At 36.9% G+C, this 15,443-nt stretch overlaps 1 protein-coding gene across 3 annotated transcripts in view; it reads right to left on the bottom strand.

The window, feature by feature from the left end:
* Positions 1-12,337, bottom strand: part of RPGR (retinitis pigmentosa GTPase regulator) — an 87,167-nt gene extending 74,830 nt beyond the window's left edge. For all 3 annotated transcript variants that reach the window (XM_051985037.1, XM_051985039.1, XM_051985038.1), the window contains exons 1-4: positions 12,107-12,337; positions 4,257-4,382; positions 3,716-3,808; positions 556-618 (exon numbers count right to left, since the gene is read on the bottom strand). In XM_051985037.1, the coding sequence (XP_051840997.1) occupies positions 556-618; positions 3,716-3,808; positions 4,257-4,382; positions 12,107-12,221 (397 nt within the window). In that variant the 5' untranslated portion in view covers positions 12,222-12,337. The remainder of the gene's footprint in view (positions 1-555; positions 619-3,715; positions 3,809-4,256; positions 4,383-12,106) is intronic.
* Positions 12,338-15,443: the final 3,106 nt, after the last annotated feature.

Below are 15,443 nucleotides of genomic sequence, written 5' to 3'. Positions count from 1 at the left end.
CACAAACTGCATTCCATAATCCTTTCCCCTAATATTCCTACATTACTTCATGTAAATATCTTTTTAATATACAATGTTATCTCACTTCCTTTTCTTCTGAATAAATTATTCTATTTCCAGAGGCAACTCCAGATTTCTGAGGTAGGAAGTTGAGCTTGTGTTTGATAATCAACTCCTGAGCAGTTCTCATGAACAATGGAGAAGGAAATGTGACAGCGGCAACTGGTTCTAGTGTATATAGAAGGTGTGAACCCTTAACAAAGAATTCCAAAGAATTTCTTCAAATGGATATTGTATAAATAATCCTAGAAATTATTTGAATTCTGACCATAAACATTCACTTTACCAGTGTTTCTAAAGGACAATTTAAGTCTACCAGATATTTTCCCTTAGAAACTTTTAAGCAGTGACCTATACAGAGTTAGTGGTAAATAAATGTTCAAACTATATATGAAGTAAATATTTATTGCAGTGTACAAAATCCATAAACTTTACAAAAAATATAAAAACTCAAACTCTACAAAGAAATAATACATAATATATATATTACCGTACCTGTGTATACCAAGGTATGGTTCCTTCCACATGCGGCAAATTTTACCTTTTCAGGTTTTAAAGCTAAAAAACAAAAAAGATGAAAATATTCAAGTTATTTCTGAAAAATTAAAATTCATTTTTGCTTTAAAAAACTTGCTTTTAATCATGTGTCTATGCTACCCATAATTTATTAATGACCTCAAGTCTCTGTAACTCTTTTTTTTTTTTTTTGAGGCAAATGGGGTTAAGTGACTTGCCCAGGGTTACACAGCTAGGAAGTATTAAATGACTAAGGCCACATTTGAACTCAGGTCCTCCTGACTTCAGGGCTGGTGCTCTATCCACTACACCAACTAGCAGACCATATGACCTCAAGTCTCTTCTACATTAATACAAACTTCTAACAACTGACCTCAACTGACTAATAAACTTACCATTGACCCAACTGTTGCACTCTTAGAACTGACTTTTTGGCCTTTCTATTTGCTCCTGTAGTTCATTTTTCTTTTAGGCACTGACTCCTCAAATTCAAGAATAAGTCCTTTGAAAACAAGAGCTTTAAAAGCTTTTTCTTTTGTTTTTGTTTTTTCTATCACTTAGGCTAATGGTACACATTTTTCAAAGCTTTCCACCATCCTCCTAGTTTTCATATTATTTTCAAGACTTTTTGTATATGTGTATGTGTGTGTATGTGTATGTCAAGGTATACATATGTACATGCATATGCAGCCTTTATTCCAAAAGTCAGTCTACACTACTGTTCTTCATATTTTTCTCTTCTATCACCAAGACCTTTTCAAGGTTTTATTAGATGTGTGTGTGGTGGTGGTGGGGGGGGGGGAGAGTACCACTTCAATCTTCTTCCGATCTCAATTTGAAATCTTTATTTTTCAAAGAAGCTTGTTATATAAGATTATACAATAATCAATTCTGATGGACGTGGCTCTTTTCAACAGCATGGTGATTCAGGCCAGTTCCAATGGACTTGTGATGAAGAGAGCCATCTGCACCCAGAGAGAGAATTGTGGGGACTGAGTATGGATCATAACATGGTATTTTTACTTTTGTTGTTGTTTTCTTGCTTTTTGTTTTTTCTCATTTTTCTCTTTTTGACTTGATTTTTCTTGAGCAGCATGTTAATTGTGGAAGTATGTACGAAGAATTGCACATGTTTAACATATATTGGATTATTTGCCATGTAGGGGAGGGGATGGGGAGAAGAGAGGGAGGAGAGTTTGGAACACAAGGTTTTGTGGAGGTGAATGTTGAAAACTATATTCATATATTTTGAAAATAAAAAGCTTTTAAAAAAAGTCTATTATAACTTGACTTTCTTCCACCTTTTAGTTTCCTTTTATCTAAATCATTAGATTGCTGTAATTCTTTTATAATCTATAACTACTTAGGTTAACTTCATATTGGCTTATTTTCTCACCATCACACTTTAAGAGATAAGAAAACAAAGATAAATGTCTATGTATTCTGAAGGCTTTACTTTTTTGATTAATATACAAAATTCAATTTGGATTAGCATAAAAAAATTCACATTAAAATCACAACTTGGAATTAGAAATTTCACTATTTTAAAAAACCCATTTCTAGTTTTTACATCCCAGAAACAAATCACCATTAGTTTTTTAAGCTGACACTTAGCTTAACATATATGACCATATATTACAGTTCCTGGTAATGGTAAGTATTTAATAAATGTTTTTTTGATTGATCGCTAACTAAACATCTTAGCATGTGAGATCAACTTATATAGAATAGTAAAGTAATTACATATAACTAGAAATTACCAAGAATCTACTGTTGAATTACAGTAAGCAAAAGCGCAAGATCTACAATAAGGCAACAGATGAAAAAACTTCTACAAAATAAGTAATTTTAAAAAGCAGTGAAATCTAAAAAGAAAAAAAAAACTTGTATACCTCTTATGATTATCAGGATGATGATGATAACAATAAATAATAATGGCAGCATCTATATAGTACCTATTAATACAGGTACTATGCTAAGCACTTTAAAAATATCTCATTTGATCTTCACAACAATCCCAGGAAGCAGGTGTTATTATTAGCTAGTAAAGATCTGGTTCAGAGTCTGAACACAGTTCTTCCTGATTCTAGTCCCAGCACCATCCACTATGCCAACTAGCTGCCTCATCAAGGTCAACTTGAATTTGAGACACTAAAACATAACAAATGCTTGAATGTTTAATGTATGTACATTAAAATTCTAAGTAACATTAAAATCTGGAGGGGCAGTATGTTATAGTGGATAGTCAGAAAAGTAGGTTCAATTTAGGTCTTGGAATTATTTTACCCATGTGACCCTGATCAAGTTCTTTAACCCCTCAGTGCCCCAGAAGACTGTCCTAGATGTAAGGTGTTCAACATTTTCCTCATCAGGTGTTCCCCACAATGATAAAATAATTAAGTCAAACAAACACAAAACTTTTTTTTTCAAGTTAATCTAAGAACTTTTATCATATTGCACAATTAAAGACAAAAATAAAAACTAATTTTATAATTTCATAGGACTTCAAAGTAAAAGTCTAATGTAGTGACTTTTTAAAATAATGAATACTTTCCCTTTATTTTTTAAAAATATGTTAAATTAACATTAAATACAATATATATATACATATTAATACAGTTATCTTGTTGCACAAGAAAAATTGGATTTAGAAAGAAGGTAAAAATAATTTGGAAAGAAAAACAAAAATGCAAGCAAACAATAACAAAAAGCGTAAACGCTATGTTGTGGTCCACATTCATTTCCCAGTCTTCTTTTGCTGGGTGTAGCTGGTTCTGTTCATTACTGATCAATTGGAACTGATTTGGAGCCTCTCATTGCCGAAGATAGCCACTTCCATTAGAATTGATCCTCATATAGTATTATTGTTGAAGTATATAATAACCTCCTGGTTCTACTCTTTTCACTTAGCATCAGTTCATGTAAGTCTCTCTGTATTCATTCTGCTGGTCATTTCTTACCAAACAATAATATTTCATAACATTCATATACCACAATTTATTCAGCCATTCTCCAATTGATGGGCATCCATTCAACTTCCAGTTCCTAGCGATAATATAGTTACTCTTAACAGGACTTTAATAATGGTTTATTACTAAGTTACTTGATAAATGGGCAAAGAATAAAAAAGCAAACAAACCTTTTACACAAGTTGGCTTGCTGATTGTTGCCTTTGATCCTAATCCTAACTGGCCCCAATTGTTGCTGCCAAACATGTAGAGTTTACTGTTTCCTGATAAAGAAGACAAAATTAATAAAACTGATTATCCTAAACATAAAATGTTGGATGAAATCACCTACCTTTAGTAAGTCATACTTGGAAAAAATAACACTATATATCACCTTCAATTAAGCCACTTTATACCTGCTTATGTTTAAATTATGTTGGACACAAACAGAATTTCTACTCTTACACAGTACCTTTTTTTTATTATACATATGATCTTACTAATTCAATAGATAAACTCTTAGAAAATTGTGTGTAAGATTAATCATACTTTAAGTTTAATAAGAGATTTACAATTAAAGTAAATCTTTCGTGAGTCCTTTGGTCAAGTGAATAATCACCTTTATTCTGTCTAGATTTTTATAGATCACATTGTTAAAGGAGGTTACAACTGTATAAATACAATAAAATAGGTTTCTCAAATTTGATTTTCACCATACAGGGTTTTACTGACCTGTTATAAGAGCAGTATGTTCATCTCCACATGATAGATATGCAGGTATATCATTTTTTAACCAGAACTTGCTGGGAATATTTTCTGCAAACTTGCTTTTTCCAAAAGTGAAAACAGCACCTGAATCTTTAAATATAAATAGTTTCTATTTTAGAATTTCTGCTACATTGTCTGTCAAAATCAAAATATACAAAAACATTTCAATAATCTACTTTTATACAGGCTTTTTCTAACTTAGCTTCTTCTGCTCTGGCATTATTTATATCTTTATTCTTCTAATAATGAGTTAAATTTACTTTCTTGAACAAATCTATTAATGTTGACAGAATCACGGAATTTCTCAATCAGAAGGAATCTCAGAAGCCATCTATTCCAAAATGGTCCCAAAAGAAATCTCCTATCAACAATAAGAGTTTAATCCAGCATTCTTGAAGACTTCCAAGCACAAGAGATTCCACTATCCCATGAAGCAAGGTACTGCTAGTTGTCATGGTTAAGGAAATTCTTCCTAACAGCCAGCTTATTTCCTAAAAGTGTCCACTACTTCTCATTAATTCTACCATATGGAGCCAAACAAATCAAGCCTATTCCATCTTCCACGTGACAACACTCCAAATGGAGTCAAGACTCCATATCCTGTCTTCTCTTCAGCTAGATAAGAATCTCTTACACCTTCAAATGATCTCATAGGACAATAGTCTTTCGTCAACTTGACTGCCTTTTTCAGGTTACTCTTCAGGTTATCAAAATTGTTACTAAAATGTGGTACCAAGCACTCAATACTTTAAGTATGATCTAACCAAGTCAACATTCAACAGTAAGACTCCCATAGTCCTCAGCACCAAAACTCCTAATAAAGTTTAATATTACACTATTACTTAATTTGGGAGTACTTAAGAAATATACTAATTCAAGGAAGAACCTACAGAATCTAATCTTTTGTTAATACTTTTTTTTTCAAGCACCAATTGTGGGTTTTTCTCCATCTACCAAATATTTGGAAGCTGTGAATAGAAATGAATTCTTAGTCTACACTTCTACATACATTCATACGTGTATGTACTTATTCAATATGTTTGTGTGTAACCAGCTATATATATGTGTGTATATATGTATATATAAACAAATATAACTAAAGAGATAATTATTTTCTCATTTATTTCAATATTTTTAGTTTCCTTTATAATCCTATATATTTTATTTTGTCTTTAAAAACATCATTCTGAGAAAAGGACCATACTACACTGTCAAAGAATTCTATGACATACACTTCTGTTCTAGAACTTATTTCCATTAATGGATCAGTTTATTATTATTAAGAAAATTAGGGTCTTTTAAAGGTCCTGTCTTTTTATTAAGAAAATGAGGGTCTCTGTTGAGCTATGATTTCATATTCAATGACCAAGACTTCACCATGATCACATTTCATTTCACCTCTTGAATTCTGTGACCTGAAATGAAATCCCTCTGTTCTGAACTTAGATGATAATTTTTGTTATTCATTTGGCAGATATGCCCTACCTTAAGATATACTTTCTATTACTACTCCAAACTTTTAAAATAGTTTATAATTATATATTCTAATCTTCTCCAACTAGGCTATAGAATAGGACTGTGTTTTATAATCTTTATATCTCTTCCCAATTTCCATCCCCAACAAAAATATAGTATTCTGAATATTAAAATTACTTATTAGCTATTACTTCTTACTTTTTTATATTACTTGCTTTATATTTAACAACAAAGAAGTTCTCCTATAGTACCAATGAAGCCACAATCCTTGTCTCAATGGAACAAGAGCCCTTTGGCAGAGGAAGCCTCTTCCTCACCCCCTAATTAATAAAGATGACAATTTCCAATGTAGGTATCAACACCTAACAAGATAATATATCATATCTACAGCTTCTTTAATAGGAAAAACCTGGGAAAATCGGGAACATAAAAACAAAGGAACCATATGGCTTAAATGGCTTTAGCCAGAAGGGAAAATACTCGCCTTAAGAGATCCCATTATGGTTGCACATTTCAAGAAAGGAAAGACAGGAACAACAACAAAAAAACCTGCAAAAGGCAACAGAACTGTTTTCTATTTCAGCACTTCTTGAACAAAAAGGCTATAGAAAAATGTCAATAGCAGATATAATTTGCTTCTTCTAAAATATTTTTAGGTTTTCAATGTTTTAAAGGATCCACAACACAGATCATAGCCATACTTCCTTATTCTCATACTACATTGACAGCATTAAAGGTTTCCTTTACAGGACACTAACAGGAGGAAAGATAACAAGAAAATGGAGGAAACTATGGATGACATTAAAATCCAAACAAAGGTAAGAGTTCTAGAGAATAGCAATTATTACTGACCAATAGGTCTTTATCATGTTTATAAAAACTCTATGAGAATTATCCATGCATTCTGAAAGTATTGGTGATCAAAATATGAAAAGAAAACAGTCAAGTTTTCACATATAACATTTTTCTTCATACAACTAATAAAGTTATTTTGACTCTAGAAGAACAAACCAATCCTAAAGGCTCTCATTCCAACAAGGAGTCAATTGTACAAACATTAAGTTCATATAATATTCTCTGACAAATGAAATCACTGATCTAATTATTAACATTCAATGTGTCATAAAATAACCCTTCCTTCCAATGCCCCACTCCAAAGCTACTGTCTAGAATGCTCTATAACTAACAAACTTCCTTTCATCTTCACTCTTTTCCTCTCCTATTCCTTCCTTCTCTCTAAGAATAGTGACCATTAGTCCTGATAAATCTCCCTGTTCACCCATCCCTTCAATGTTGGATTTTCCCTCATACCCACATCTCCATTCATTGGCTCAGGATAAGGAGCTGGAATATTATTTGTTTTCCACAACCACTTTTAAGTTCTTCCTCTGCAGTTACCATTCAGTAAGTTCTCATTTTCTGAGGTTCACTCTAATTTTTTTAACACCCAACTAAAACTCTGGTAGTTATTGTCTGGTAACCTCTAGGATGCTCTCCTTTTTTCAAAGAGTTCAGTGCCTTCTCTCTTCCTCAACTCTTTACCTCTTACTAGGGAACTTCAACATACATACAAGATATTCCCTCAAATACTACAACCTTACAAATTCCTCTCCTTAATTGCATTTCCTATGACCCATTCCTCCACTCCATCTTATACACATACAAAGAATACTCTTGATTTTGCCATCAAAAAAGCCTCATTTCAATATTCACAAACTTCAAAATTCCCTTATCCATCACAATCTACTTTCATTTGACTCCCCCCAAACCTTGCAACTTCAAATTCCTTTTTTCTTCAATGCCTTCATCTCTCATTTCTTTCTCAAGTTAACATCCTTGTACTAGCTACACTACTTTGATGAACCAATGCAACTCTACATTTTCCCCTTCTTTTGAGTCTCTTGCCCCTTAAGATATCAACAATCTCTCTCTGACAAGCCTCAACTTTGGATAGCTCCTAACATCCACTGCTCTCATTCTAACACATGCTATTGAACAAAGCTGGAGAAAACCACAAAACTGGATCCACTACAAATTTTTGTTACAAACCTTAACTAGGATCTCACTATGGCAAGGCAATCCTTTTACACTTCCTAATTAGTTCAATAATTACTCACTATAGTAGCTCTTCCAAACCTTGACATCTCTCTTCAAACTTCCCATATCTCCATCTTTCTACCCTACTCCCAGCACCAAAAATTTTGCCTCAGATTTTACAGGGGGAAAAAAAAAGAAGCCATTTTCCAAGAACTTTCTTTTTCCCACCTCATCTCATATCACTCAGATGTTCCTCAATTACCTCCTCCTTTAACCTGTCTTATATAACGAGATGGCCCTTTTCCTTGCCAAGGCAAACTCCTCTAAATATGCAAGTGTGACCCCACTTCATCTCATCTTCTTCAGCAGGTTGCCCCTCCAATCAGCCTCACCTTCCCACTTATCTTTACTCTTTCTCTGTTTATTGGCTGCTTTTCTACTGACTACAAAAATGTCCACATCTGCCCCAATTTCAAAAAATTCTCATGTCCTGTCAATCTGCACTAGCTATTGACAAATGTCTCTTCTTCCCTAAGTTCCTTGAACTCTTTGAAAAGTATTATTTATAATCAATTTCTCCACTTCTTTTCCTCCCATTATCTTAACTCTATAGTCTGGCTTCTAATCTCTTATCAACCAACTCAACTACTTTCTCCAAGGTTACTAATGCTCTCTTAATTGCTAAATATATTTTTTCCCCAATCATCAATCTCCTTGACCTCTAATAACTTTTGACAACATCTGATCACCCTCTTCTAGTTGACATTCCCTTTTCCCTAGGTTTTTGTCTCCTTTGTTATATCTTCATCTATTATCAAGACCATTAAAGATAGATGTTTGACTTCCAGGGCTCTGTTCTGGTTCTTCTTCCCTTCTCCCTCCATATTATTTCATTTTGTTATCTCAACAGATCACTCAGATTCAATTATCTCTAGGCTGATGATTCTCCCTAAGCTCTCTCCCAACCTGCAGAATTGTAGCCAACAATCTTTTAGACATTTCAAATCAAACTCAACATCCAAAAATGTTATCATTCCCCCCAAAAAATCTCCTCCCTTCTGGACTTCATTGTTGTCAAGGGTAAAACTATCCCTCCCCTGTCACTCAGGTTCTCAACCAAGATGTCATCTTTGATTCATCAGTATCTCTCATTTATCACATCCAAACTATTGCCAATACCATTTCCTGCTTATGATACCTTTTCTCCTCTGACACTTACACTCCACCTCACACAGATCTTCATCTCCTCATGGCTGGCTGATCCACCTGCCCCCAAGTCTCTACCTACTTCAGTCCCTCTTCCCCTCAGCTGTCAAAGTGATCTTTCTAAGTTATAGGTCTGACCATGTCAGCCCCTAGTCAATTAACTTCAATAGCTGCCTACTCCCTCTAGGATCAAATTCCCTGTTTCACCTGCAAAGCTCTTCAGAAACTGGCCTCTTTTTCCAATCTTAATATATCTCACTCCTCAAGACATACTTTGATCACATGACTTCAGTCTCTTTGCTGTTTCTTGCACATGACACACTACTCTCCCACATCTTCTTCCTTGGCTTCTCTGGCTTTCCACAAGTCCAACCTAAAATCTTATCCTCTAAGAGAAGTCTTTCCTGATACCCTTTAACATTAGTTACTTCCTTCTGTTAATTCTCTCCAATTTACTCTGTATATTTCTTCTTAGTAGTACACAGCTGTTTTCCTATTATCTTCCCCATTGTACAGAGTTCCTTGAAAACAGGTACTTTCTTTTGCCTTTGTAGTCTGGGGGATTAAATAAGGATTTAATAAATGCTTATTGACTGATAGTTCAAATCCTTCCTTATACTTCAAGGAAGACTCCCCCAGTTCCTCAACTCCTAGTGCCTCTTCCACCTATTCTGTGCTGTATTTACCTCATTTTTTATGTTATCTTCCCAACCCAATTAGAATGGGAGCTTCTTAAGGGCAGGGACTGTTTTTATATTTTTTAAATGTAATAAGTAAGCACTTAAGAAATGTTTGATGGCTAAAGGATAAAAGAGATGGATCTATGTGTTTTTCCCCCAATCCTCTTCACTATCTGAACACAAATTGAATTTAAATATGTTTAAACCTTCAATTAATTTGTGTTAAGTACATATAAAACTGGGAATTATTTTTAAGGCAAATATTAAACAGAATAAAAAGACTGGAATGCTCCAATCATAAGTAAGGCTGAGGAGAGAAAAAAGACACCAATACACAGGAAGTAAGGAATAGATATAACAGGAAAAGGTGATTAGGGATATCAAAAATTTGTTAATTCCAAAGATAATAAGCAAAAATCAGTCTGAAAACAGAGGACAGACTAAACTATTGCATGAAGTTAAGAAAGTTTCAATAGCGAAAAAGAATTTTAAACACAGATGTCTAGTTTCAATTGTTACTCCTCTCTATTTTAATTGGGTATGACATTCATGATTCCATATGGGGTTTTCTTGACAAAGATATTGAAGTGGTTTGTCTTCTTCTCCAGCTCATTTTACAAATAAGGGTTAAACGGCTAACAAGTATCTCTCTGCAGCCAGATTTGAACTAAGAAGATGAGTCTTCCTGACTTTAGACTTGGCATTCTGACTACCAAGCTGCCCCATGGCTCTATTGTAACTAGAAAGCAATACTCTTATTTTTCAATAACTTCTTTACTAAAAAACTTTTTTATTAACCACTGTCTTCACATCAGTGAGATCCACAAGATGGCTTTACAGACAGGAAGCTCAAGATATAGGAGGGGTTTGAAATTGCTCAGAGTTTGAAGATTAAAGAGAGAAATCCAGAGTTACAAATTCCTATTTTGACAATCTACTAACACAACTACTCTTCCAAAATCTTAGGAGGCAAAGTGGTGTAGAAGAAAATGACTAAGGCCTTATGATCTTGATCGTTTTACTTACTCTTTTGGACTTCAGAGCTGTAAATTAAGGAGATTGGAACAGATCTGAAAAATCTCTTCCAGAAGAAATATAACTTATAGAGGATAAGAACCCAAGTTCTTGCTAATGTTGGCTCTTGGAAATCACTTTCATTCATCTTCCCAATACATGGCTCATATCCTTAAACTAGTACTTGCTCCTGGAACCAGATCTCCAAGTTCTGGGTTCAACTCAGCCTTTATTTCCATCAACCCAAAGTTACTCCCTAGCTCTCTACTACCACTACCACTTCCTCCCTAAGATTTCATCTGATATAACCCACAACAAAAAACAATTATACGAATATTTGAATATCATAACTTCAACAAATTCTCATCCCCATGGCATATACCATCAACTCAGTATTTGTCACCAGAATCTGATCCCCAAGTTCTGGGTTCAACTCAGCCTTTGTTTCCATCAACTCATTTTACTCCATAGCCCTCTCTGCACTACCATTATCACTGCCTCCTGAATATTTCCTCTGATATAATGCAATAGCAAACTATCAATATCACCACTAATTGAATAGTTTACCCTCTTAGCCCATAGTTTTTAAACTTGTTTGGTCCTGGCAATACTTGTAGCAAGAGTGGGGTTGTAGAAAAGGAAAAGAAAGAAAAGCCCACCCAATCCCAATTACTGTTACAATTAAATACAAATGTATATATACATGCATATATACAAAATGTATATATATATGTACATATGTGTACACATATACATAACATAAATGTGTATTGTAACATACACACACACACATACAAATAAATAAATGACTCTGTTTTAGATTTACTCATTGGGGTACACGTTATCTTCCCAAACTCCTGGATTTTGTCTCTTAATTCCTACTCTGCATCCAGCAGGTGCTGAATACATGCTTGCAGAATAAATGCTTTCCAATAAACAAAGACGCAGCGAGACTCCAGTTTCCAACATCCATCCCTTCCTTCCCACTCGGGACCAAAACACCAGGGTCCCGTCCTTTAAGAACTACCGGAAAGCAGGTAAAGAGCCGCCTCCGGGGACATTAAATAGTGGGTGACTCTGGTAGTCTCGTAACCTTCTCTGGGCTGATCAAAAGGATTTCATGATTCCCTTGGATGAGACGGTGGGGGGGGCTTCCCAAAGGGGCAAGGACTCCCCAAAAGGACCTCCTACTTTCCTGAAGACGGAGGTGACTTCGGGTATCTTCGCCTCCTCGGCCTCACCCACGTCTCCAGCCTCGAGGCCTTTATCCCATCCCCGATACCAGACCCTCCTCCCTGAGTCCATCCCCCGCCAACCGTCACCTCCTGGCCCTCCAAGAGCCGGGGAGAGGAGGACTGTGGCGGACTGGAGGCGCGGCTTCGGCCCCTGAGCGATGCTCACCCGGCACCAGCTCCTCAGGCTCCCCCATGTCGGGGGCGGCTCGGCACGGTCTAGGGCTGCGCCCCGTCCTCCTCGTTGGCGGCCCCCACGGTCCCCATGGCGCAGCTCCGGGCATCGGCGGGGGAGCGCGCGCCCCAGCTCCCGGAAGTCAACAAAGAGCCGCCAGGGGCAACGGGGGCGGGGCAGGCGGCGAACGGAAAGCCACGGAACGGGGGAGGGGAAGGTGGAGGCAGAGAAGGGCCTGGGGATGCCGAGAATTGGGAAGAGAAGACCCGGCCCGGGATGGCGCCCTGGTCGAGCGCCCCCTCCCGGCTCGGAGGAGTGCCGCGATGTGGGACGCTGCTTTGAGTGGCTGACAGACATGCGCAGAGTGCACCACTTCTCTCGTCTGCCTTCCTAGTCTTTCTTTCTCCGGTTATGTATCTCAAAGCATTGTTATGCTGCTTTCGCATTTCACCGGACCGAACAGCGACATCTGTTTAAAAGTGGATGCAATCTTATAATTAAAACTTTTCCAGCTTCCAGCACTTAGCACAGTGCCGGGCACACAGTAGGCAATTAATAAATGCATGCAGACTTAACTGACTTTTCCGTTTCTCTCATTGGCTACAGAAGCCACACAACTGGAGACACAGTGTTTTGGATTTACTTGTCGGTATAAATGTTTTCTTATGGAAGTCCAGGGCTGTTTCAGTTTTGTCCCTTGTATCCAAAGGTACTTGATAGGAAATTGTAGAGAATTCAGTTAAAAATCCCCTCTCTGTTGTGATTCAGTAATCCTGTCCTTGAACCTTATGGTCACATGCTAGCTCATTGTGGCCCGAGAGCATCCATCCGGTGCTTAATAAATGCTGATTGAACTGAAATGAACAAGAGATAATTACCAAAAAGTAAAAACACTGCCTGACTCTGATGAGGTTTAGATTTGGGTAAGCCAAATGAAATTAGGGTAGTCAGGGAGTTAAATGAGATCTAATAGCAGGTTCGGGTTCAAGGTAGGTTTGGCTCCCCTGCACCCCCATGGGATTCGGGGCAAGGGTAGGGAGTTTTGGGGAACCCCCTTTTGGCTGCGAAAGAAGTTCTCTGTAAAGGAATTTACAGACTGGAAAACCTAGATTAATAAAAGAGGCTTATTAAGGGGATTGGAAGTACAAAGTCTGGTTAGGGAAATAGGTGAGGATAAAGAGAGGATGGCACTGGAAAATAGTATTCCAGGGGGCAGAAGCTCTTGACGTGCCCAGCATAGCATAGCACAGCATGTTTGGAACTTCTGCAAAAAGAGGATTTTAGTTTGGCTCTTTTTATAATGAGAGATTTACCTAAAGGGGTCTGTGGGTGGAGTCCCAAGTTGGCTCCTCCCTGGTTTCAGCAAGAGCTAGAATTGGCTTGGTGGGGGTTGGGAAACCTGAGCAGATCATCAGAATGGGGGCTGGGATGGCCCAAATTGGTTCAGAGACGATGAGGACTGGGACAAGCCTGGATCTCCTATTGGAATTTAAAGGTGCTTTTGACCAGGATTTGGGAATCAAAGGTCCTGCCATTCTGGACTGATAATGTGCCAGCCAGGAGGGAATCTGAAAGGCATCACAGATCAATCTGAAAGGAATCACACCTGCAGTTTCTTAAAGGGACCACAACCTGCTTCATTCCCCCCTCAAGCAGTTAAAACTTAAATTCATTTAAGAGAAAAAAAAGGACTTGGGGCAGGGTCTCTTATTGAGGCAGAATTGAAAGAGATTTTCTCCTTCAAGGATTTTCAGAGTTCCAGGGACCCCTCTTCAACTCCAGTTTACAACATTAATTACCATAGTCTTTGGAATGGGTCTAGATGACCACAAGCAGAGGACCTTTGTCTGCAAAGTTAAATTTTTGGTGCTCCTAGTGAATTCTTTGCCTCCTGAAACTATGGTCTACTGTTATAAAGGAAAATGTTTCAAGCACATGGCCTTGCAGTAATTGGCATATATTGATTAGAATGCATATCCTTACCCAAAGGCACTGTTTAATGACAGAGCAGCTAACTCTGAAATTCTGCAGTTTATGTAATTTCAGTGACTGCAGTAAGGAGAAGTGATCTAGAAAGCTCCTAATTTATTGAACAAATAATCCCAATCAATTTGATTTAAAGGGTGTGGTCCTTTGTCCAAAAGGCACCTCTAGTGGAAGTAGACATAAACCCCACACCTTGTGGGGAGGACACAGAATATTCCTCTGATTGGTTCCAATGACTTGCCTTCAAGATGATTGGCAATCTAGTAGACAGGAAAAGGATGTCATCAGAAGAAGCACCCTTCCCTTAAAAATGAACTGATTAGCTTTTGTCTCCCTCTTCCTTAAATTTCTGTACCAGTGCCCCCACGCCCCCCCCCCCACCCAAAAATGACCTTCCTTTTAGGCGAAAGGGAAAGAATTTCCTCCTCCTCTCTCTTCCAGGAGCATGTGATGGATAGTAAAGAGTTAGAGTCTGAAGTGCTGGACAGTGAGCTTGCATGTGAGAGTTCAAGAACAGGGTTACTGAATTGGTCTCCTCTATAAAGAAGTGGGGATTTTGAATTGAATTCCCTAGACTAGGAGATACTGAATTCTAGCCATTTAGCCAGAGAAGAGAATTTCAACAACACCAGCTCACATCAAAGGAAATAGAAGACTTTTATACAGGGAGGATGAAATGACTGTAACTGAAAACAGAAGACAGAATTACTTCAATTTTCTTTGCCAAGCTGAATAACCTTTTCAATAGATAAGGCAGAAAGAAGATGGCTAATAGGAAGCTGATACCCAAGACCGGTTAGAGAGTACTTTGTCGTTCATAATCAATTCAAGTCACCTTGCTCAGATGAACTACTTCCTCAGGTCTTGAAAGAATTGGCAGATGCTATTATTGAAATACTGCCAGTGATTTTTGAAAAGATCATGGAAACTGGGAGAGGTACCAAAAGATTGAAGGTGTGAAAATGTCCCAATTTTCATGAAAGGGAAGAAGATGGAGTCTGTTAACTATTGTCATATGAACTTGACTGATTCCTGGGAAAATTCTAGAATGGATCATTAAACAGAATATTAGTGAACATGTAGAAAGAGAAGCAGTGATTGCAAAGAAGAAACAGCTTCCTCAAGAACAGATCATATCAAATCACATTATTCATTGATTTATCTACCTATTCATTAAATTATTTATGTATTTATAGGAAAAAATATTACTAACAATCAGAGGAATGCTGTCTAGTTAATATAGACTTTAGCAAAACAATTGATAAAGTATCTCCTATCACACACACATGGAGAGAGGTGAATTAGAAGATAATATAAATAGATGGATTCAGAATTAATTGGATTT

Source organism: Antechinus flavipes, chromosome 3 (genome assembly GCF_016432865.1).
Source record: "Antechinus flavipes isolate AdamAnt ecotype Samford, QLD, Australia chromosome 3, AdamAnt_v2, whole genome shotgun sequence".
In the NCBI taxonomy this organism is placed as follows: Eukaryota; Metazoa; Chordata; class Mammalia; order Dasyuromorphia; family Dasyuridae; genus Antechinus; species Antechinus flavipes.
The sequence above is the reverse complement of the archived record's forward strand: the minus strand, read 5'-3'. Positions and strand labels throughout refer to the sequence as shown.